The sequence below is a fragment of the Acinonyx jubatus genome, chromosome E2 (assembly GCF_027475565.1).
Source record: "Acinonyx jubatus isolate Ajub_Pintada_27869175 chromosome E2, VMU_Ajub_asm_v1.0, whole genome shotgun sequence".
NCBI classification, from domain to species: domain Eukaryota; kingdom Metazoa; phylum Chordata; class Mammalia; order Carnivora; family Felidae; genus Acinonyx; species Acinonyx jubatus.
Genome location: NC_069396.1, coordinates 52,143,144 through 52,163,608, shown reverse-complemented (window position 1 = coordinate 52,163,608; position 20,465 = coordinate 52,143,144). Strand labels below are relative to the sequence as shown.

The 20,465-nt window shown below is 59.8% G+C and overlaps 3 protein-coding genes across 10 annotated transcripts; 2 read left to right on the top strand and 1 right to left on the bottom strand.

The window, feature by feature from the left end:
• Positions 1-108: 108 nt before the first annotated feature.
• Positions 109-6,300, top strand: DBP (D-box binding PAR bZIP transcription factor). Of its 2 annotated transcripts, none has more exons than XM_027037983.2 (4): positions 109-1,114; positions 2,043-2,453; positions 4,072-4,283; positions 5,804-6,300. In XM_027037983.2, exons 1-4 carry the CDS (start codon positions 976-978, stop codon positions 6,017-6,019), a joined length of 978 nt encoding a protein of 325 aa, XP_026893784.1. In that variant the 5' UTR covers positions 109-975; the 3' UTR covers positions 6,020-6,300. The 2 variants fall into 2 exon arrangements, with proteins under 2 accessions (XP_026893784.1, XP_053067261.1); XM_053211286.1 differs by lacking the exon at positions 109-1,114 and adding an exon at positions 1,190-1,597.
• A 178-nt stretch (positions 6,301-6,478) lies between these two features.
• Positions 6,479-15,126, bottom strand: SPHK2 (sphingosine kinase 2). Of its 7 annotated transcripts, none has more exons than XM_027037975.2 (7): positions 14,916-15,126; positions 13,777-14,023; positions 10,137-10,614; positions 9,084-9,233; positions 8,857-8,951; positions 8,655-8,770; positions 6,479-8,197 (listed from the first exon to the last, which is right to left on the bottom strand). In XM_027037975.2, exons 2-7 carry the CDS (start codon positions 13,813-13,815, stop codon positions 7,093-7,095), a joined length of 1,983 nt encoding a protein of 660 aa, XP_026893776.1. In that variant the 5' UTR covers positions 13,816-14,023; positions 14,916-15,126; the 3' UTR covers positions 6,479-7,092. The 7 variants fall into 7 exon arrangements, with proteins under 7 accessions (XP_026893776.1, XP_026893775.1, XP_026893777.1 ...); XM_027037974.1 differs by lacking the exon at positions 14,916-15,126 and adding an exon at positions 14,589-14,909; XM_027037976.1 differs by lacking the exon at positions 14,916-15,126 and adding an exon at positions 14,624-14,909.
• Positions 15,127-15,262: 136 nt separating this feature from the next.
• RPL18 (ribosomal protein L18) lies at positions 15,263-19,402 on the top strand. The gene is made up of 7 exons (XM_015087149.3): positions 15,263-15,330; positions 16,728-16,814; positions 17,153-17,260; positions 17,731-17,829; positions 18,562-18,685; positions 18,769-18,838; positions 19,287-19,402. Exons 1-7 carry the CDS (start codon positions 15,328-15,330, stop codon positions 19,360-19,362), a joined length of 567 nt encoding a protein of 188 aa, XP_014942635.1. The 5' UTR covers positions 15,263-15,327; the 3' UTR covers positions 19,363-19,402.
• Positions 19,403-20,465: the final 1,063 nt, after the last annotated feature.

Here is a 20,465-nt window from a genome sequence, read left to right as displayed (position 1 = left end):
ATTTGGGTATTGGAGAACAGCAGCCTTCTTCTAGAAACCAATCTCCCTCTTCCTAAACCGCACCACTCGGTTTTTTGGCTTCCTGTTTCCCCAAACTGTCATTTAGATTAGCGGCTCCTTTAAGTGGCGCCTCTTTCATTCCCCCCAACTCACCCTCCCCGTCGGGCAGCACGCGCAGAGCCATGTGCTTCCCCCTCCCGCCTGCCTCATTGGCCCGAACTGGGTCACGGTCCCGCCCCCAGTGCCGTCTCCCATTGGGCAAATGTAGGTCAGGGTCCCGCCTCCCACCTAAAGGCGCAGCAACTTCACGCACTTAGCCCCTCACGCGCCCTCCCGGGCCTTGGCGGATGCTGGGGTCCCATTGGCCGCACGTCTCGAGGGGTCAAGACGCGATTGGCCCGTGCGTTCAGCCGGAGGGAGGCACGCGGCTGGGGTGCTTGGCCCGAGAGGCAGGCGGGGGCCGAGAGGAGGGGTGTGCGCTGTGGCGTCGGGTGTTTTGGTTTGGCTTTTTTTTTTTTTTCCGCGAAAGAAGTTTGCGTTGGCCACGCCTCAAGGCGGCCGCCTCCTCTTGCCCCCTCCCCCGCCCCTCCGCGCACACCTCTTGGTGCAGATTGCAAAGCGCCTTCCGCTGAGAGAGCTGCAGATTTTGCAAGAGCCTAGCTCGCCCACCTTGCTGGAGCGCCTTGTGTCCCCCTGAACTCCGGGTTGCAAAGAGCCGGTTGCCTGATTTGACCACCCCCTCACCCGGACTGCATGGTCTCCTGGGACCCTCTTTGAGTTGCACGTTTCTGCACTGAGGACTGCGAATCCCCGTCACTCCTAGGATTTGCAGTGTTCTGGATACTGGAGGCTTGCAGGCTACGCTCGCCCGCTCCTGGGCAGGCACTCGCCCGAACCACAGGAGTGTGCCGCTGACTGGCAGGCCAGCTCTTCGCCTCTCCATGAGCCCGTGAGCTTACGGGCAGGTGCCCGGTGATGGCGCGGCCCGTGAGCGACAGGACCCCGGCCCCACTGCTGCTGGGCGGCCCAGCCGGGGCCCCCCCTGGCGGGGGAGCGCTGCTTGGGCTGCGGAGCCTTCTGCAGGGGACCAGCAAGCCCAAAGAGCCATCCAGCTGTGAGTTCTAGCCCCCGCCTATTCCAACTCAGACACCCAACTCCCTTAGGGATTCAAATGCTGGGGCGGGGGGGGGGGGGGGACTACCTCCTATCGTGCCGAGAGTCCATTCTCAACCTTCATCTACTCAGTTACTAGGGTGTTTAGGACCCTAGATCCCTCGGCACCTAGGATCCAAAAGTACCTGCTTAAGGCCCATCCACCAGGAGGACCCAGGAGTCCCCGTGTCCTCTTCCCGGAGGACCCAAGAGTCTAGGCCCCAGCCCCCCCGCTTCCTCTGGGTTATGAGAGTCCGGACCCCTGGGGTCCAGGAAAAGAGGGAGGGGGTGTGTCGGATGCTCACACGGTATTGACACGGGCTTGGGCGGGGCCTCCTGGGGTCACATGGAGTCTGGGGATGAGGAATGTGCCCCAGGAATAGAGCCCCTTCCTGCCCCTTGCAGAGTGTGGGGGTGGGGAGAAGCGGCTACAGTGAGCAGGGGGGTAGGTTACAGAGAAATTACAGAGCCGTCATTTTTTTTTTCTCTCACCTGCCCAACCCTCCACCTGCCTCTTTTTGAACTTCGGTCCTCCTTCCGTGGCTCTGTACCTTCCCTGGTCTCTATCTTACCCCTCTCTGGGTCTCTATCCTCCCCCCTCTTTCTGAGTCTCTCTCCCTCTCTCGGTCTCTGCCTGCCTCTCTGTCTCTGCCGCCCCCGTCTGTGCCTTCTCTCTCTGGGTCTCCTTCGCTCTCTTGAGTCTCTGTTGCTTTCTCTCTTTGGGTCCTTGCCTTCCCTCTCTGATCTCTCCCTCTCCCCCGTCTACCCCCTCTTTCTCTGGATCTCCGCCGTGTGGGTCTCAATCCCCCCATTCTTCCTGTCTTTCTGTGTCGGGGTCTCTCCTCCGTCTCTTCCTTCCCACCCCACCCGGTCTTTTTCCCCGCCCGCAGGTCTCCTGAAGGAAAAGGAGCGCAAGGCGGCTCCGCCGGCATCCACGGTCCCCGGGCCGGGCCTGGAGACGGCGGGCCCGGCGGATGCCCCAGCTGGGGCGGTGGTGGGCGGCGGATCCCCGCGGGGGCGCCCGGGGGCCGCGCCTGGCCCGGGTCTGTTGGCGCCGCTGCTGTGGGAGCGGACGCTGCCGTTCGGCGACGTGGAGTACGTGGACCTGGACGCCTTCTTGCTGGAGCACGGGCTCCCGCCCAGTCCGCCGCCCCCCGGCGGCCCATCACCGGCGCCCTCGCCCGTGCGCACGCCCGCACCCTCCCCGGGGCCCGGCTCCTGCGGCTCAGCTTCCCCTCGTTCCTCGCCGGGGCACGCCCCCACCCGGGCTGCCCTCGGGGCCGCGGGCGGCCACCGCGCAGGTGCGACGGCGGGGGCGGGACAGGGCCCCGGCTGGGCGGGGCTTGGACTTCGGGGGCGGGGCTGCGACCCGGGGATGCGATGGTGGGGCTGGGGTTGTGCGCCCAAATTCTGGGTCCTTCTAGGCGAGAGATGTTTGGAGAGAAGTCCGGATTCTGTGTCCCTTAATGCATCAGGGCACTGGGTCTCCTGGATCCATTGGAGATAAGGGACTTGGGACCCCAAATTCCAGGAAGTATGTCCAGTAGGGAGATAGTGTGGATTTTTCGGTGGGACGTGGGGACCGAGGGTGCGGATACTCGAGGAGCCGGGACTGGGATCCCAGAACACCGGCATTATTTACTGGGGAGTGAACTGCACTCCAGAATCCGGGCCCAGAATCGGTGGAGTGTGGAAGGACCATAACTCGTAGGTCCTCTACAAGGGAGAAAGCAAGGTCTGGGCACAGACTTCTGTTCCACCATGACGTAAGGGACTGTCTGCCCTGGTTCCTGAGTCCGCCAGTGGAGAAGGGCTAGCACCCCGGATCCTCTAGAGGGGAGAAGGTCGGGGATCTTCATTCTAGATCTTACATTGAGGCTTGGACCGAGTCTCCTATGTCCTGGGAGAGGAGGGGCCGAGGATCCCAGAATCCTAGCGTGTATCCCAGTGGCGAGGGAGAAGGAGGTCGAGGGGGCCGTTTCTCAGTGTGTTCCCCAGAGTGTAGGAATGCCTGGATCTTTGGAGGTTGAGAGGTTCGAGCTAAGAAACCGCAAAGAGCCGAAGGAAAAGTGTGCTCTCTCGGGCACTGGGGGGTCCAGGGGCGGTCTGCAGGTTGGGGATTCCCGGACACACCTGCCCCTGGCCAGACCTCCGGGCGGAACCAGGGCCCTCCCCTTCCCAGCCGCACATTCCTGCGCCACGTGAGTCCTCTCCTCGCTCCTCCATAGTCTTGACTTCGCGCACGCGCGGTCACGCGGAGGGGGCGGGGCCCGGGGAACTAGAGGGCGCCCGTGGCTGCAGGGGGGGCGGGGCGGGAAAGCAGGCGCCCGCACGTGACTGGCCCTGAACCTGTGTCCTCAGCTGGCCCCGGCTTGGTCGCTCTTAAAGGCACAGGCCGCCCCTGTCCCCTCTCTTGAACCGACCTCCAAAAACCTGTCATTTCCGCTTTTCATCCCTAACCCTTCGAAGCCAGCAGCTCTTAAGAAGCTTACCTGAAGCCTTTTCAGTGCATTGGATTTCTTTTTCTTGAGCAGCCCCCCGGGGGGGGGGGGGGGCTAGGCTTTGGTCAGGGATTCAATAAGCAGGATTCGGGCTAGACTATGGGAAGGAAGCTGACGCTGCCAATCCGAGGGCCAGAGGTGTTAGAAGCAATAGACCAGACTCGTGTTATTTAGGGTAAGTCAGTTATAATTGGGCTCATTTCTGTGTTTGTGAAAGTGGAGTCGGTTCCATGATTTCTAAGCTACAAGGTAGCTTAGGGACCCTTCGTAGTTTATATTAGAGAGGTTGATCTCTGGCAGGCTTTATGGTAGGCCTCGTAAGGGCCTTCCTCGGGGTGGAAAAGATACCTGAGCAGGGGGTAGCCTCTGCGAGTACCAAATATATACACACTCAGGTGGCACATTCTGTTTCCCCAAGGCCTGACCTCTCGGGACACACCCAGCCCTGTGGACCCAGACACCGTGGAGGTGCTGATGACATTTGAACCCGACCCAGCAGATTTAGCCCTGTCGAGCATTCCTGGCCACGAGACCTTTGACCCTCGGAGACATCGCTTCTCAGAGGAGGAACTTAAGCCCCAGCCCATCATGAAGAAGGCTCGGAAGATCCAGGTGCCAGAGGAGCAGAAGGTGAGCACTGCTAGATGTAGGATGTAGGCATGGCCTTTACAGGCCCTCCGGCCAGGGATGGTCCTTTCCTCCCAGTCAGGCCTGGGCTTCTCATTGGGGTTAGCTCTCAAGGTTCCCTTAACCTACAGCCAAGGATCAGTCAGTCGTGCGAAGCCGTGGGGTGTGACGGGGCTGAGGTTTGGGCTTGAGATTTGCGAAGATGGTGTCATTATGGGATGCAGTCTCAATCAGCCTTGCTGGGCCCAGTTGTACAGGCTTGGGGCTTGGACCAGGCCCAGTTACTAAGGACAGCATTCCTTAGCAGCAGGGTATCAGTCTGTTTCTTCTGAGCCGCTAGCCCTGCTGGGGCTGGTCCTTTGGTCTCTGATTTGGGGCATCGTTCAGGGTGCTTGCGTCCGCCTAGGATGCAGACTTTGACAGCCCGTCTGGGCCTTGTTTTCTGGGCCTGGACTGCTCCCTGGTGAGAGACCTCAAGTTCCCATCAGCAGCCAGAGCTGCCTTCTGATTTGGGGCAGCGACCGCTTCTTTCCAGTCTTCTCCCTTTGGCCAATTCTGGGGCCTCCCCTAGTTAAGAGGTGTCCTGGCTGCTCACCAGACTTCACCTCACCCTTGTGTAAGACGCGACTGCTCGAAGCACTGAGGATTGGCCTGTAAACCCAGCCTGGACCGGCGGTTTCTCTTGTCACGGGGCCTGGACCGGATTTACCCTAGTGAGCAGGGACGAGGCTTTAAGGAAACGGGGATGTGAGGTCATCTTTTGGAGCTCTGGGTGGCCCTTGTTACTAAGGAGTGGTCCTCCTCAACCAAATTCTAGGACCAGAGAAGCCTAAGTGTAATGGTGTGGGGAGGCCTCAGGATAGGCCCTTTTGCTAAAGTACAGCCCTTCTGACAACCAGGACCCGTTGGGAAGAAGGCAGCTCTCTGGCCTCTATTCAAGGCCAGTAGGTCAGAGACTGGCTACAGTCATTGGGACCACTTAGACATTACCTTTGTTTGCTGGGGAAACAACAAGGAGGTTGCCTTGGCAACCAGGTCCAAAGGCCCCCAGCTCTGGAAAGATTTATGGGACACAGAACCCCATCACTAGGGAGCCTAGGCTTTCCTTAGCAACCAGCATCTGGGCAGGTGATGCATAAAGCAGTGCTTTTTATGGGGAGAAGCCCTCCGACCCTGAAGGTCCCATCCCGTTGCTAGGGAACGAGCATCCTTAGCAACCAGGGGCTAACTGGAGGCCCTTTGTTGGGTGAGGAGCAGTGGGGTCTGCTCTGCACAGTGGAAACATGAAACCAAATTGCTTTGAGTGTGGGTGGAAGGATCTCACACCTTAGCTGTTGCTAGGGGCTTGCTCTCCTTAGCAACCAGATCCCTGGGTACCCATCCTAGGAGAGACCTGGTAACCTTTAAGCCCCACTGCTGGGCAAGAAACCCCCCAGAGGGTCTCTTAGAGGCCCTCCGTCCTTGAAGGCACAAGGAAAGCTGCTACCCCTGGCCCTCAGTGCCTTCTCAAACCCCACCCCCAGGACGAGAAGTATTGGAGCCGGCGGTACAAGAATAACGAGGCAGCCAAGCGGTCCCGAGATGCCCGGCGGCTCAAGGAGAACCAGATATCGGTCCGGGCGGCCTTCCTGGAGAAGGAGAACGCCCTGCTGCGGCAGGAAGTGGTGGCTGTGCGCCAGGAGCTGTCCCACTACCGCGCCGTGCTGTCGCGCTACCAGGCCCAGCACGGAGCCCTGTGAGGCCGTCCCCCACCCTTGCCCGGCGGAGCTCTTCCCCGCCTCGCTCAGACTTGCGCCCCGACGCCCTTTTCCCTCCCCGCCCTGTGGCCCACAGGCCGGCCAGCTGGGTGCCCCAGGGACGTGATGATGCAGATAAATACATTTATATTTTTAAGAAAAAGCGAGCCTCCCCCCTCCCTCGCGGGGGCGGGGAGGGTCCTCTGTGTTGCCCCTGCCACTTCGGGGACCCCATCTTCCCACCGCCTCCGTTAAAACACCCTGAATAAATCTTGAGAACCCCAGAGCCAGCTGTTGTGGGGGGAGGAGGCAGCTCCCTGGCCCCAGTTCAAGGCCATCGGGTCACGCTGGCCGCGGTATGTGGGCAGGTCTGGGCTTGGAGCCACAAAAGGCAGCAGCTACCGGAAGCACCTAGGGTTGGATCCCTCCCACGGGTTGCGTGGTGCAGCAGGGACGACGGTCTGAGAGGAATGCAACGACTGCCTTTATTGCATAGACCTTTTCAATTGCTCTGAAGATTGGGGTCGGGACGCACAGAAGACAGGAGACGGTCGTTTCCCCGCCCCCCACCGGCAAGGGGGTGAGGAGGAACATTAGTGCAAATCCGAGCGTCGGCCCCGGGGAACCTGCCCCTCGTGGGCTGATTGGCCAGTTAAGTGGAGGCACCGGAATGGATGGGGCGAGACCCGGGGCCTGACTGGCTAATGAACTAAGGCCTTCCCCAGCCCGCACATGCCAGGTCCCGTCATTGGACAAGACGTTAGACAGTCCCCGCCCTCAGTCGACCTGGAGTCCTACGAGCCGGCAGCGAGGGTTTGGGCTGAGCCCCGCCCTCATCGGTCAGGCACCACCCTCGGGGCCAGCCCGTTTGTGACCATCATGAGCCTCCGGAATTCGGGCCACACTCCAACTTTACCTCTGGTCCCCTGGGGGCGGGCGCAATCCTGAGACGGGGCTGGGGCCCCTGCGTGTGGGACCCTCGCCCTAACTCTAGCAGCTAGGCCACGCCCTTAGGTCAGGCTCCGCCTCCTTGGAATGTTGGCCCCGCCCCCGGCGGGCCGCAAGCTTCGTTGGGTTCAAGGCTCCCGACGCGGGCAGCCGGGAGGCCCAGTGAGCAGCGTGCCGAGGCCCGGATGCATCTGCGCCTGCAGTGGCCCGTACTCCACCTGCTCTCCGTCCACAGTGAGCACGCCCCGAGGCGTGAGAGGCTCGAGGCGGAAGGCACGGGCCGCGGCGTAGCCCAGCTGCGGACAGCCCAGGCTGAAGTGGCTACCTCGCTCCATGGCCAGAAAAAGGCGTAGCAGCGTAGCCCGGGAGATGCCACCACGCACCCAGCACAGGTGCACCAGGCCGTCGTCAAAGCGCGCGTGGGGAGCTGCCACCAGGTCTGCCCCCAGGTGGCTAGGTGAGATGGCCAGCATGAGCACAAAGTCCCCTTCCAGCGTCACCCAGCCTGGGGGGAGTGGGGTGCCCAGAGGAGGGAGCAGGTGGTCATGCGGGCCCCTGGTAGAGACGGCTCCCGGAGAGCCGGGGGTGGGAGGGGGAAGCCCAGAGGATGCTAACGTTTCTGGGACCCCCTCGGTGATGGGTGACAGTAAAGCTGCCTTAGGGGAGCTAGGCGGTGAGGGCAGTGGTGGGTCTGGGGACAGGGGGGCATCCCCAGCCCCACCCCAGTCCCCGGCCAACTCTGGGCCCCCGCCATTGAGGGACAGGATGGGCAGGGGTTCAGGCGAGCCAGGGGAGGTCAGGGCGGGCCTGGGCAGGGGCAGGGGCAGGGGCAGGTCAGACACTGAACGATGCAGGGGTGAGTGTGCCACAGGCGGGGCCGGGGCTGGGGCCGGGGCCAGGGTCAGCTCTGACTTGGCACGGGGCAGGCCACGGGCAGGGGTGGGTGAGGTGGGCTCCACGGTGGCAGGGAGGTAGGAGAGGCGTCCTCGGTAGGTGTGCAGTGTGGCGAGGCCCAGCACTGTGCCCAGTGTGAAGCGGGCACTGCCCAGGGCCCTGAAGCGCTCGCTCTGGATATCCACGTCTGACACGAAGCCCCAGGCCACAGACAGGAAGGACAAGCAGCGGGAGCCGGAGGCCAGCGTCACAGACATCAGGTCCAGCGGGCGGCTGCCGCCCCGGCAGAGTAGCAGCGAGCAATTGAGCAGCAGGTCCACACCCAGGGCAGGTTCAAACCTTCACAGCCAGAGACGGATGGACACAGTGGGAAAGAGTCGACGGGCTTGGGTGAGAGGCACAGAGCACAGGGTAGCAGGAGAAAGGCACAGAAGGGGTGGGAAGCGGGGGGGGGGCGGAGGGGGGGCCGGTGGTGGCCTGGCCCGCCTGCAGCAATCGGGCCCCCTCGGGATGGACTCTTCTTACTGAGCCAGGCTCCCTGTCAGTTCATTCCATGAGCGTTCCCCGAGTGCCATCTGTGTGCCAGGTACACTTCTGGGCACTAGGGACACAGCTGGGAACAACCAGGCAAAAATGTCGGGGGGGTGGGGGGTGTATGGGGAGCACCCCAGTCAGACTGATTGGCAGCGGGCTGGCGGGCAAAGGGGACTTGGGGACATTAAGTGCCAGGCCGCAGGAGGACTCATCCCTCCCCCTCACGGTATCAGGCTCACCTACGACGCAGGACCCCACCTACCCCCCATGCTGGTTCACAGCTCCGGCCAAGGCATTGCCTGAGCCACAGGGGAGGATGCCCACGGGCGTCTTCACAGCCTCTTCCCAGTCAGGGCGGTCCAGGAATCCGTTCAGCACCTGGAGGGCGGGAGACCAAGACACCTGGGTCCCGGGGCCAGGCCAACCCCGCGTCCCAGGGCTCAAGCAGGATGCCCCCGCCCTACCTCAAACAGCAGCCCGTCTCCGGAGACCGTGACGATGCCGTCCCACTCACTCAGCCTCAGCCCCTGAACCAGCTCCCGGGCGTGGTTCTGTCGTTCTAGCGTGGGGAAGTCGGAGGTGAGCCAGGCTGTTCGGCTCCGTCCCCCCACCACGCCCCAGGCCTCAAGACTCAGGAGTCCTAGCCTCCCCCCCACCCCAGCCCCTACCTCCATCCTGACACAGCCCTTACCTGTCTGGATGAGGTTGAAGGACAGCCCAGCTTCCGAGATCATGGGCAGCACGTGGGTCTTACACCACTGCCAGGCCAGGCCCCGCCCCCCCAGGGGATTGACCAATAGGAGCAATCGGGGTGGCTTTGGCAGAAGCTCGGGGGTTATTTCTGCAAAGAGAGGGGAAGGCGTCTACGTGGGCCCCAGACCCAGGCCCCTCACCGCAGCAGCAGTAAACTGCAAACAGCCCCAGGGGAACTGGTGGAGGGCTGGCACAGGAGCCTGCTGGGAAGTCAAAGGTGGGTGGTTTTGTTTTTTTTTTTTTTGCCTCCGAGGCTTCGGCTGCTGAGGCTCAGGTGTGCACCCTCCGCACCCCCCGTCCCCCAAAGGCAGGACTTGGGTGTCTAATCCCAGTGCCCTTTGGACCCATGTGTGGGAGGAGGAAGGGGAGCTGTGGTTTTCACTTTCCTCTTCGTCAAGCACCTGGAATCCAGGATCAGGTTATTCCACCGTGCAAGGCCCCCTCCCCGTTCCCATCCCCCAGGGCCCCCAGCCAGCCAGCAGGATCCTGGAAGACCAAGGCAGACTCACCAGCTGGGGACCCTTGAACTTTTACCTTCCTGTGCCAACTGAGAAGCCTGGGGGGAGTGGGGCACTCTGCCCAAAAGTCTCTGGCCACCCCCCACGCCCAAAGGCCAGATTAGATGCCACCTCTGGGCTCCTGGGCTGCCCTAGGGGACCTCTGTGAGTGCCTGTCCCTGGGTGGTGACTAATCACGTCTCAGTCTGCTGCTCGCGCCAGCCTGGGAACCTCTGACTCATCTGTGGTCAGGGCCCATGGAAGGGGGGAGGGGACACAGACAACCACCTACGGGAGCAGCAGACACCAATCATGTTTTCTCTGCCTGTGGTTTTCTTCCTTCTGGGGCCCGTCCCTGTCTATCACTCGTTCGATACACACCGAGAGAGACACAGCACAGACAGACACACAGTAGAGACAGAGATGCCCACGGAGGGAGACCCACAGAGACACCGAGGTGGCCCTAGGGACAGAGCGGCTGTGTAGTGCCTCACCCCCGTCCCCAGGCAGCGGCAGTCCACGGAGCAGACACATGAGGGCAGTGGCCCAGCGCTGGGCCTCAGCACGGTTCTCCGCGTAGGTGGCCGCCCCGTCGACCCGAAAGGTGCGGGCGGCTCTGCGCCGGCCCCCGCGCCGGCCCTGCGGATAGGTGTAGATGCAGAAGTAGGCCGCCGCTGCGTCCGAGGGGCTGCGGCTCCGCAGGGTGCAGCAGCCAGACACCTCGGCCAGCGGGACCAGGCCGCCCCGGGGCCGGGCTTCAGGCTTTGGGCGCAGCCGCTGTATGTGTAGGGCCTGTGGTGTGAGAGTGAGGGCGAAGCGGGAGCTGCGGGCCGGGAAGGAGCCAAACTCGCCATGCAGGAGCGGGGTGCTGGCGGCCAATGGTGGCGGCGGTGGGGGGGCCATGGCCTTGGCCCTGTCCAGGGCGCTTCTAGGCCTGTGGCCCCAGCTCCAGGTCAGCTCCTGGTCTGGCCTCTGTGGGGAGGGAGGAGGGCAGGAGTCAGAGTCCAAGACCCCTATGGCTGATAGAGAAAAGCAGGGGCGGGGCCTGTGGACAAGGCGACAAGGGGGGCGGTGACAGACGAGATGGGAGCATCAGAAACAGACAGGCTCAGACAAGGGTGGGGGGAGACCTGGAGGACACAGGACAGAAGTCAGTTGTACAGGAAGGCTAGCATCCTGGAGGGTGGACAGCCAGGCATGCAAACACTCATTCACTTATCCCCCAAATAATTATTCAGTGCCCTCTATGTTCTAGTCACAGTGCCAGGCCCAGCGAACACAGCAGGGAACAGAACAGACAAAAATCCCTGCCTTTGTGGAGTTTATAGTCTTATCAGAAGACCGAAAAACGAGACGAAGAGGTAAAATACATAGTATGGTGGATTAACAAGGGCTTTGGAGAAAAATAAGGCAGAGGAGAGAGATCATGATGGTGGAGATATAAAGAAACAGACATGCAAAGATAGAGAACACCACGCACACACACAAAGCACACACGCGCGCACACACTCACACACACTCACACGGTCATCTCCAGATGGAGAAAGTAACAAGGGAGAGACACTGGGACCCAAAGAGAGGGAGAAGTTCTAGGAGCCAAACTCTGAGAGAAGGAGACCACCAGCTTCAAGGAGCAGACAGCTCAGATGATGAAAGATACTTAGGAGAGTCCGAGTTTAGGGGCTCCAGGAGGTCCTCTGAGGATCAGAAAGACAAAGGACAGGGCAGATAGGAGGGGCGGGGGGATGTAGACAGCTGGAGAGATCAAGAAAGGAGTGTGACACGGAGGAGCTAAGGAGTCAGAGAGTTAGGGAGTTAGAGAAGCCACATGCAGGCACCTGCAAGGGGCAGGGGCCAAAAGCTGGACCCCGAGCACTGACCTGGGCGTCTGGCCGCCTGCTCTCCAGGGAGGGGGTAGGAGCCGGGCCTGAGGTCCCCTCCCCAGAGACCTTCCCCCTGCCCTCTGCCCAGCTTCTGCCTCCTTCCAGCTCACCTTTGTCCCCCACCGCCCCACCCACCGAGCCACCTGCCGGTCCTGCCCTCTCCTTCCTGGGCCCAGAGCTGCCCCAGATGCACCCCCATCTATGGACTCACCCTCAGGAGTCACCTCTGCCCCCTGCCCTGGGCAGCTCCCTCAGGCTCCACCCCTAACTTGAACTGATCCCTCCCCTATCCGTTAGCTCAAATCAGGCTTAAGTAGAGAGTCCGAGATCTCCCCCAGTCCTGGGCCTGAGCCTCTGTCCCCAGGTCCTCAAGTCTCAGGCCCGGTCTCCATTCTCTCCAGCCCCTGCCTCCTGGTCCCCCAGACCTGGGCATGGGTCTCCACCCATAAATTCCCCCAATCCATAAGCCTGAATTCCTGTCTCCGGTTCCTCCGGTCCAGGTCCTGTATTCCCACCCCATTTCCAGAACCCAGTCCCAGACCTGGGTTTCCATTCCTGGATCCCTCAATCCCGGTTCTGGTCCTCCGTCTCCATCCCACACCCCTGGTATCCCAGTCCCGGCCTGCGTCTCCGTTCCTCTTGGTCCCGCGGTCCCCCAGACTCGGGTCCCTGATCCTACCCCCGCACCCTCCTCACACGCCGAGTCCTCCTCCGGGCGGCCCCTCAAGTCAGCACCAACCGCCCCCATCAGACCCAGGGGTGGGGGGAGGGTGTGCATCGTCTCAGCCAATGGCCGCGCGGCCGGCCTGAGCCGCACCAGTGAAAGCGTGCGGGAGGCGGGGCCAGCCGGCTCGCGAGCCTGGCGCAGGGACTAGCCGAGGGACAGCTCGAGAACTGGGCGGGGCATCGCGCTCCGCGAGATCAGCTGCCATAGTAGGTGAGGGCACACGCGCAGCAGAGGGGGCGTCACGACTCCATTGACAGCGCCGCGGACGCCATCTTTGTGGAGGGCAAGTGGTAGGCCTGTCCTGTCCATTGAGTTTACAAAAGAAAAGGGATGTGAGGAAGATCTCCGCCTGCGGATTAGAGACTGACCCTAACACAGGTAACAAAGACCCAGAGATATGCAACGGAAGTTAGTAAAAGAGACCCAGAAAAGCAGAGTCAGAGGCAGTAAGAGACTTAGAGTGCCCTCTGTTTTTCAGATAGTTACAGAAAGACAAGCACTAAGAAAAACAGAGATATATACAAAGAGACAAAGACAATAGAATTGAGAACATGCAAGGCTAAGGCCGAAAGAAGACCCAGAGAATGATGGACACAGAGATGGAGACAGATAGTTCTGGAATGAAAGCCAGGGAGAAGAGGCTCATTAATTCATCTATTTACCTTCGATCCAAACCAGGATGGAGGCAGCCTGACATGGACATCTGCCCACTGAATGACCCAGTAACATGGCAAGACAAAGAAACAGAGAGAGAGATGGGGAGAACCAGTATCTGAGAGAGACCTCTAGGTCAGGGATGAGGGAGGAAGACGATGTTGGAGGCCCAGAGGCCCAGAGGAACCGAAATCCACAAGTCAGAGAGCAAAAATGCTGGGGCGCCTGGGTGGCTCAGTGGGTGAAGCATCTGGCTTCAGCTCAGGTCATGATCTCACTGCTCATGAGTTCGAGCCCTGCGTGGGGCTCTGTGCTGACAGCTCAGAGCCTGGAGCCTGCTTCAGATTCTGTCTCTATCTCTCTGCATCTCCCCTGCTCGCTGTCTCTGTCTCTCTCAAATATAAAATAAAACATAAAAATAAATTTAAAAAAAAGAAAGCAAAAATGTTGACAGAGACATAGAGAAGCAAAGAAATTGTGCAATGGAGAGAAAGACAAGAATAGTATCAAGAGACCAAAAAAACAGAATCACAGAAAGACACCTGCAGAAGGAGACAGGGACAGAACTTGCTAAAAGTGATGAATGGAGGAAGTTCATTTACTGTCAAACAATGTTCCTTGTGTTTAAACCCAGAGTAGCAACAGCACCAGAGAATATACGCCAAAGAATGATCCAGAGAGCGACAGGGGACAGAAAGATGGAGAGACAGGGAAACACACATCTTAGTTGGGGAGAAAGGCAGGCACACCAGACAAAGAGGCTGGGACTCAACAACAGAGACCAAGTCACAAACTCAAGGGCACAGCGACACGAAGAAAATTGTGTCCCATGGTATGGTGATCTTCACGTTCACGTGGACCCTTCCTTACCTGATCCCCCTGCTCCTCTGTTTCAAGGTGTCCATTCATCTGCTGGCCCTCTGCTTTGTTACCACATCAGCAAGACCCTGGTCCCGGGCAGGAGGCCATGGGAGGGTGGTATGGGCAAGGAGTCAGGCCTGACAGTGCGGGCCTGGCCTCTGGCCCCGTGGAGGACAGGTGAATAAGTAGGAGGATCAAGGGCAGGTCGACCGGAGGCCAGGCTGGATGTGCTGGAGGCCCAACAGGCAGGGCTTCCCTGAGGAAGGAGAAAAGAGGGGACAGGTCAGCTTTGTCACTGCCCCAGCCAGTCTGTCCGGTCTTACACAATAAGGGCTGATAATAGGAATGGAAGCTAATTTGTATTGAGTGCTCATGTGTAAAGCATGGTACGAAGCGTTTTTTTTACTAACTTATGTAATTCTGGAAAATATGTGCCAAGCCTATTATCCCCTTTTTGTAGACAAGCAAAGTAAGGCGCAGAGAGGTTAAGTGACTTGCCCAAGGTCACACTGTTAGTAATTCGCAGAGCCGGGATTTGAATTTGGCTACAGCTGACACGACCCCATCTCACCTTCTTTTCTGTGTCTCTGCTTCTCCCTCAATCTCCATCTCCCTTCTCTTTCTAGGTCTCCATTTCCCTCACCCTCGGTCTCTGTCCACTCCCCCTCTGGGTCTCCAATCCTCCTCCCCTCTGAGTCTTTTCCTCTCCTTCAAAGTCTCTCCTCCCCCTCTCTTTCTGGAGCCTTTCAGCGATTCCCTCTCCACCCTACCCCCCCCCCCCAGGCCCGGGGCTTCTGTGCGCCCCCTCCGCATTCCAGTACCGTGCAAAGCCCTCGCACTGATCCCGCTGGGTCACCTGAATCTCTCCGGCTGGGAAAAGCAGCCCCCAGATGGCAGAGGCTGAGGAGGGGGTCAGAGAAAGAGGAGGGGGAGAAACGGCATCTAAAAATGGGAAATGCGGGATGCTCTAGACTGGGCTGCAGCAAGCGGATCTCGGGTTAGATCTCAGGTAGGACTTCCCGAGCTAAGGCCGCGCCAAACAAGCGCGGCACGAGATAAGAGAGGTGAGCCAGATAAGGGAATGCCTGAAGCGTGGGGTCAGAAGTTTCCCGAGGTTCCGACAAGCCCCGCCAGCTCCGCCTCCTCACCTCCAGTACTCGGCCCGCCGGGTCCTCCCGGAGCCACAGAGAGGCCGTCGGCGTCGGGCCAGAGCGTCACCGCGCGGCGCGTTCTCCCAGCTCTGCGCCACATCGCTCTCGCTCCCAGATCCCTTTCTTCCGGAAAACTATCGAGAACAGGGACTGGTGGGGCCAGAGAGGCCCCCGCCGGGCTTGGCCCCTCCTCCTCGACGTAGCGCTCGTTCCCCGTTGGTGGTTCATCCACTTATTCCGGAATCGCCCCTACGGCCGGTGAGGCGATTCGCCGTGAAGGGGCTCGGCTCGAGTGCCGCGCCGCGTCGTGCCCGTGTGACGTCACGTAGGCGCCACTCGCTGAAGGCTTTCCCCGCCCACCCCGGCGCTGTTCTCTCTTTCCGGACTTGGCTGAGCAGGAGGCGCCATCATGGTGAGCGTGCTTTGGAGAGCTGGGGGCCCCGACTATCCGCCGCCATCCGTCTCGGACTGGGGCTGGGGGAATGCCGGAGGGGAGCAGGGATGCCAGGGGAGCTCGGAGGGGGCGACCGCCGCGGTGGGGGAACTACTGGGGAGGCTCGGAGACCAGGGATAGGTCGGTCATCTCAGCCTCCGGTCCCCTCCCTTGCCCTTTTGTTATTATACGTACAATTAAGTAGATGGCCGTATTGAAACACAAGGAGGTTAAGTGACGTGACCGAGATCACCCTGCCAGGAAGTGGCAGAGCCAGGGTTCCGACCCAGGCGCTGGTCCCACGTCCGTTCTTAATCTCTTGTCTCTGCTGCCTCTACCTGGACCTGTCATCCCTCCTGGCCTGGCACGTTGGGTTCTGGGGCGGGAGGTTTGGGGGGGGGGGGTGTCTCTGACCGTCCAATGCCTGGGTTTCGTGGCCAGGCAAACCGCTGAAGTCTCAGCTCCTTGTCCGCCCCGTGATCTTGCCTTCCCTTTCCGTACCCCCATTTGTCGGTCTGTTTGTTGGGGACACAGTAATCCCGTGTGACCGATGTGAGTTTGGAAGAGTTTGTCCGAAGAACGCATCATAGATGATTGCATACCTTAAATGTTGGAGGAAAGGGAGCTACGGATAACCAAGTAGTTCTTTGCAATTCCTAACTTGGTCTATTAAAAAAAAAAAAATCGGGGCGCCTGGGTGGCTCAGTCGGTTAAGCGTCCGACTTCAGCTCAGGTCACGATCTCACGGTCCGTGAGTTCCAGCCGCGCGTCGGGCTCTGGGCTGATGGCCCAGAGCCTGGAGCCTGGTTCCGATTCTGTGTCTCCCTCTCTCTCTGCTCCTCCCCCGTTCATGCTCTGTCTCTGTCTCAAAAATAAATAAACGTTAAAAAAAAAAAAATCTCGGGGCAGAAGTTGGGGTACGGTGTAGTGGAAACGGTGGCTTCTTTGGTTTTCTCCGTAAAAGTGGGGAAACTCCCTCCTAAGGTTGTGGGGTTTGGGGAGGTAAGTGCGGGAAAGGTTCTTGTATTGGTTGTGCGTTGAGTGAGTTCTAAATAAAGATTCTCCGCTACATTGTTAGGTAGAGTCTGCCCTTGGCTTCTGTCGTCAAAAAATAGATTTTAAAGAATTAAAAAAAAAAATCTTTTTTTGAGTTGGGGTGACTGCTGTGTGAAAGCTTTTCATAGGGGTCATTTGAGGCCCAGAAGATTGTAAGTGACTCTCCGCATGTCACCTAGGGGTGGACCGGGGATTTGTTGTCTCTTCAGAGACTGGGGTCCTTGCTCTTCCTCGGAGATGAGTAATCAACTCATTTTTGCGGGCGAATAATCTGCCAGATCAGAGTTGGGTCCGTAATCTCTGCTTTATTAACTCTGCAGGGAGTCGACATCCGCCACAACAAGGACCGAAAGGTTCGGCGCAAGGAACCCAAGAGCCAGGACATCTACCTGAGACTGTTGGTCAAGGTGAGTTTGAGGCCTGAGACCCTTAGCACCACCCCAGAATTGTGACTTCTAGAACATTCTAGTATTGGTCCCCAGGCTCCTCCAGGGGTCTGCTTGGCAAGCTCGTAACTGGTTTTGCCCGGGGTTCCAGAAGGTTCAGTGTTCTCAGTGTCTAGGCTGTCTATATCTGGGGGTTGGGGAGGGGGCTTGGAGGGTCTCCTTGGGGCCCAGTGGGATGGGGGAAAGCCATAAAAACCTTGCTAGCCCAAACATCATTTCTTTTGCCTTTTGCTGGAAGGTTGGGAGGGAGGGGTGTGGGCTGCCCTCGGTTCTCATCCTTCCTTTTCTCTTTCCTCCAGCTGTACCGGTTTCTGGCCAGACGGACCAACTCTACCTTTAACCAAGTTGTGTTAAAGAGGTTGTTCATGAGTCGCACCAACCGGCCACCTCTGTCCCTTTCCCGGATGGTGAGCGGCTGACTTGAGCGACTGCATCCTGTCTTAGAGCTGGGCTCTGGGTGGGCGGGCGGCGGGGGGGGGGGTGGGCAGGCCTGGAGCCTGGCCATCGGCTGGTTTACTTCACCCAGCAGTGGGCACAGAGCTCTGACCCTTGAGGCTGAACAGCGGTGGGTACTTGAGTGGTTCGGCCTTGTTTTCTTGTAAAGCAGGGGCAGTTATAGTGGGTTCGTGTGGTTTCAGGTCCCGTGACGCAGTCCTTAAGTGTCAGGAGCGATCTGTTGGACGGTCTGCTTGCGCATCGTGTCTGGTGCTTTTCCCAGGCTAGACCAGCGGGGAGCTAGTTGGGAGGTGGGGCGCGGGTGGGTTTAGCCCCGTCAGGGCACACGTGTCTCTTGTGCCCTTGGGGGCGCCTGGAGCAGTGGGATGGGGTTTAGACACCAGAAGGAACTTCCTTGACGTGCATTTCTCCTCCTCCAAAGATCCGGAAGATGAAGCTGCCTGGCCGGGAAAACAAAACCGCCGTGGTTGTCGGGACGATAACCGATGACGTGCGGGTCCAGGAGGTGCCCAAACTGAAGGTGGGTGAGGAGGGCGCTGCCGGGCATGGTGGGGGGGCGAGAGCAGACTCCGGGGACTGGATGACCTGCCTCGGGTCTGCTCTGTGTGAGGCAGGCGTCACACCTACCCGTTTGAGCAGCTTTTAGGATTGAAGGGGGATGGTCTTGGCGTTCTCGATGGTGGGTGTCCCTGGGCACATCCCTTCTGGGTCCCTGTTGGCAGTGCTGGTTCTCAAGCCATGTAGCCTGGCTTCCGATCTAGATTTCTCTGGCAGTTGGTGGCCTGTGGACAACGTCTGGGGTCTTTTTTTACCCCCGTTTCCTTATCTGTAGTAACTTGAGGGTGTTGCATTGTTAAAGGCAATTTTAGAAACGAATTGGCCTCAGAGGCGCCTGGGTGGCTGAGTAGGTCAAGTGTCCCAACTCTTGATTTCGGCTCAGGTCGTGATCTAACGGTTTATGGGATCAAGCTCCGCATTGAGCTGTGTGCTGGCAGGGTGGAGCCTGCCTGGGATATTCTCTCTCTCTCTCTCTGCTCCTCCCCTGCACGTGAACATTCTCTCTCAATATAAATAAATGTTTTTTAAAATGGTAAGAATAGCTGTTGTCAACTCAGGAAGCTCACTCTAATGGTATTAGCAGGCGCCGCAAGCAGTGGGGTGACTGCTGGGCCAGGGCCGTGGAGAGGAAGTCCCAGCGGCCGTGGGTGGCCGTGCCAGGGGTCTGACCACTCCTGTCCTGTGTGTCCCTCAGGTGTGCGCACTGCGTGTGAGCAGCCGTGCCCGGAGCCGCATCCTCAAAGCTGGAGGCAAGATCCTCACCTTCGACCAGCTGGCCCTGGACTCCCCCAAGGGCTGTGGCACCGTCTTGCTCTCTGGTGAGTGGGGTTTAGTGGCTCCCGTGGCTACTTCTGGGAGCCGGGTCCCTGCCTGATCCAGTCCTTCCCTTCCCCTTCCCCAGGTCCGCGCAAGGGCCGAGAGGTGTACAGGCATTTCGGCAAGGCCCCAGGGACCCCACACAGCCACACCAAGTGAGTATACCCAGCCTTTGCATCCGGCCCTGACTTTTTCCCTGGACCCCGCCTGGTGGGTCTGGGGGCCTTGCCCCGCTTCCAGCCCCTTCTGTTTCTCACATCAACCCAGCGTCAGGCCTCCGTAGAACCCCCCCCCCCCAACCTGGTCTTCCTGCTTCTTCCTCAAGACTTGGCTTAAAGCTGCTCCTGTTGAGGCCCTGCAGAGCCAGCATATAAATGGAGGGCCCGAGTCTGCACCTCCCTCACGGAGCCTGCCTCTTACCCTGCCCTTGGGGCAGCTCAGATGAATCCTTCCTGAGTGCCTGATGCTAACTGCACTCCCGGCCTTCCCCCTCACCCCCCCCCACCCCATCCCGTGTCCGGTGCTGCTCTGTAGCTGTCCGTGTCCCATTGGGGCTGGCCACTCCTGTGTGGGCACGGTCTCACCCTCTTCTCCCTCCCACAGACCCTACGTGCGATCCAAGGGCCGGAAGTTCGAGCGCGCCAGAGGCCGCAGGGCCAGCCGAGGCTACAAAAACTAACCCCAGACCCTGCCTTGTTATTAAAAAGATTTGGACTGTTGACGTTCTCTTGTGTGTTATTCCAGGGATGAGGGACAGGGGGCGGGACACGGGAGGGGATCGGATCGGATTGGAGTCTGGGAGTAGGATGCGCGCCCCTCTCCATGGACACCAATGGCGGAGGAGCCCTTCCCTCGGGGGCGGAGTCTAGCTCTACCCGCAGGCGCCCTCTGGAGGCTTCGGTGCGTGCTTGTCTGGATCTTGCACCGTTGGATCCTTGAGGGCCCCCCACGGCCAAAGTCCCGCCCCCTCAGTGAGCCGGGTGACATGTTTCCGCACCTGTTCCCTCCCCCGGATTAACCGCACCCGCCCCTCTAAACCTGAGCTCCCAGGCTCGGCCTGGTGGGCAGGGTGTGGACCCGGAAGTGCTGAGGGGGCGGGATCGCGGTGGGGGAGGGGTACGTGGGAACAGGTGAGTTGCTCCCCTTTAACCGAAGCTTGAGTCAGCTGGGGTCTGGCGGGCCCCTGGGGTCTGGCGGGCCCCTGGGCCCTGGGCCAGTGACCTGGTGAGTGTGTTCCCTGGGCTGGGGACTTCCCGTACCAGCGCTCGGCCTTCCGCAGGGACCTGCATCGGGCCCTCCTCTGTGTTTACACAAGGGGCTGGGTTCCCCGGATCCCAGGCTAAAACCTGATGAATGAGGCGAGACAGCCGGAAGGACGGCAGAAATAGAGGCAGGAGGTCTCCAGACCCCTGTTCTGACCTCCGAAAAGGCAAGGCAAGGAGGGAAAGGGGATGGGGGTCCGGACACATGGGGGGAGCTCTGGATGGGCGAGAGGGAGTCCTGGTTTTATTCCTCTTTATCTTTGTAGGCCTGGTCGCTGTGGTCTGGAGGAGGGAAGCCGCCTGGGTGCCGTGATTGGAAGGAGGGGCCGCTGGTTTGCAGGGATCAGGGGTCCACAGCCCAAAGGTTGGGTCAGGAGCCTCAAAGGAACAGCATGAGAGGGAGACAGGACAGGAGACAGAGTGGTCCTTGGCCAGGAATAAGTGGTTAGCTAGCAGGAGATAGCAGGATTTGGGTAGAAACCCCGGCAGGGCAGCTCGGCCAGGGATCAGCAGAGATCAG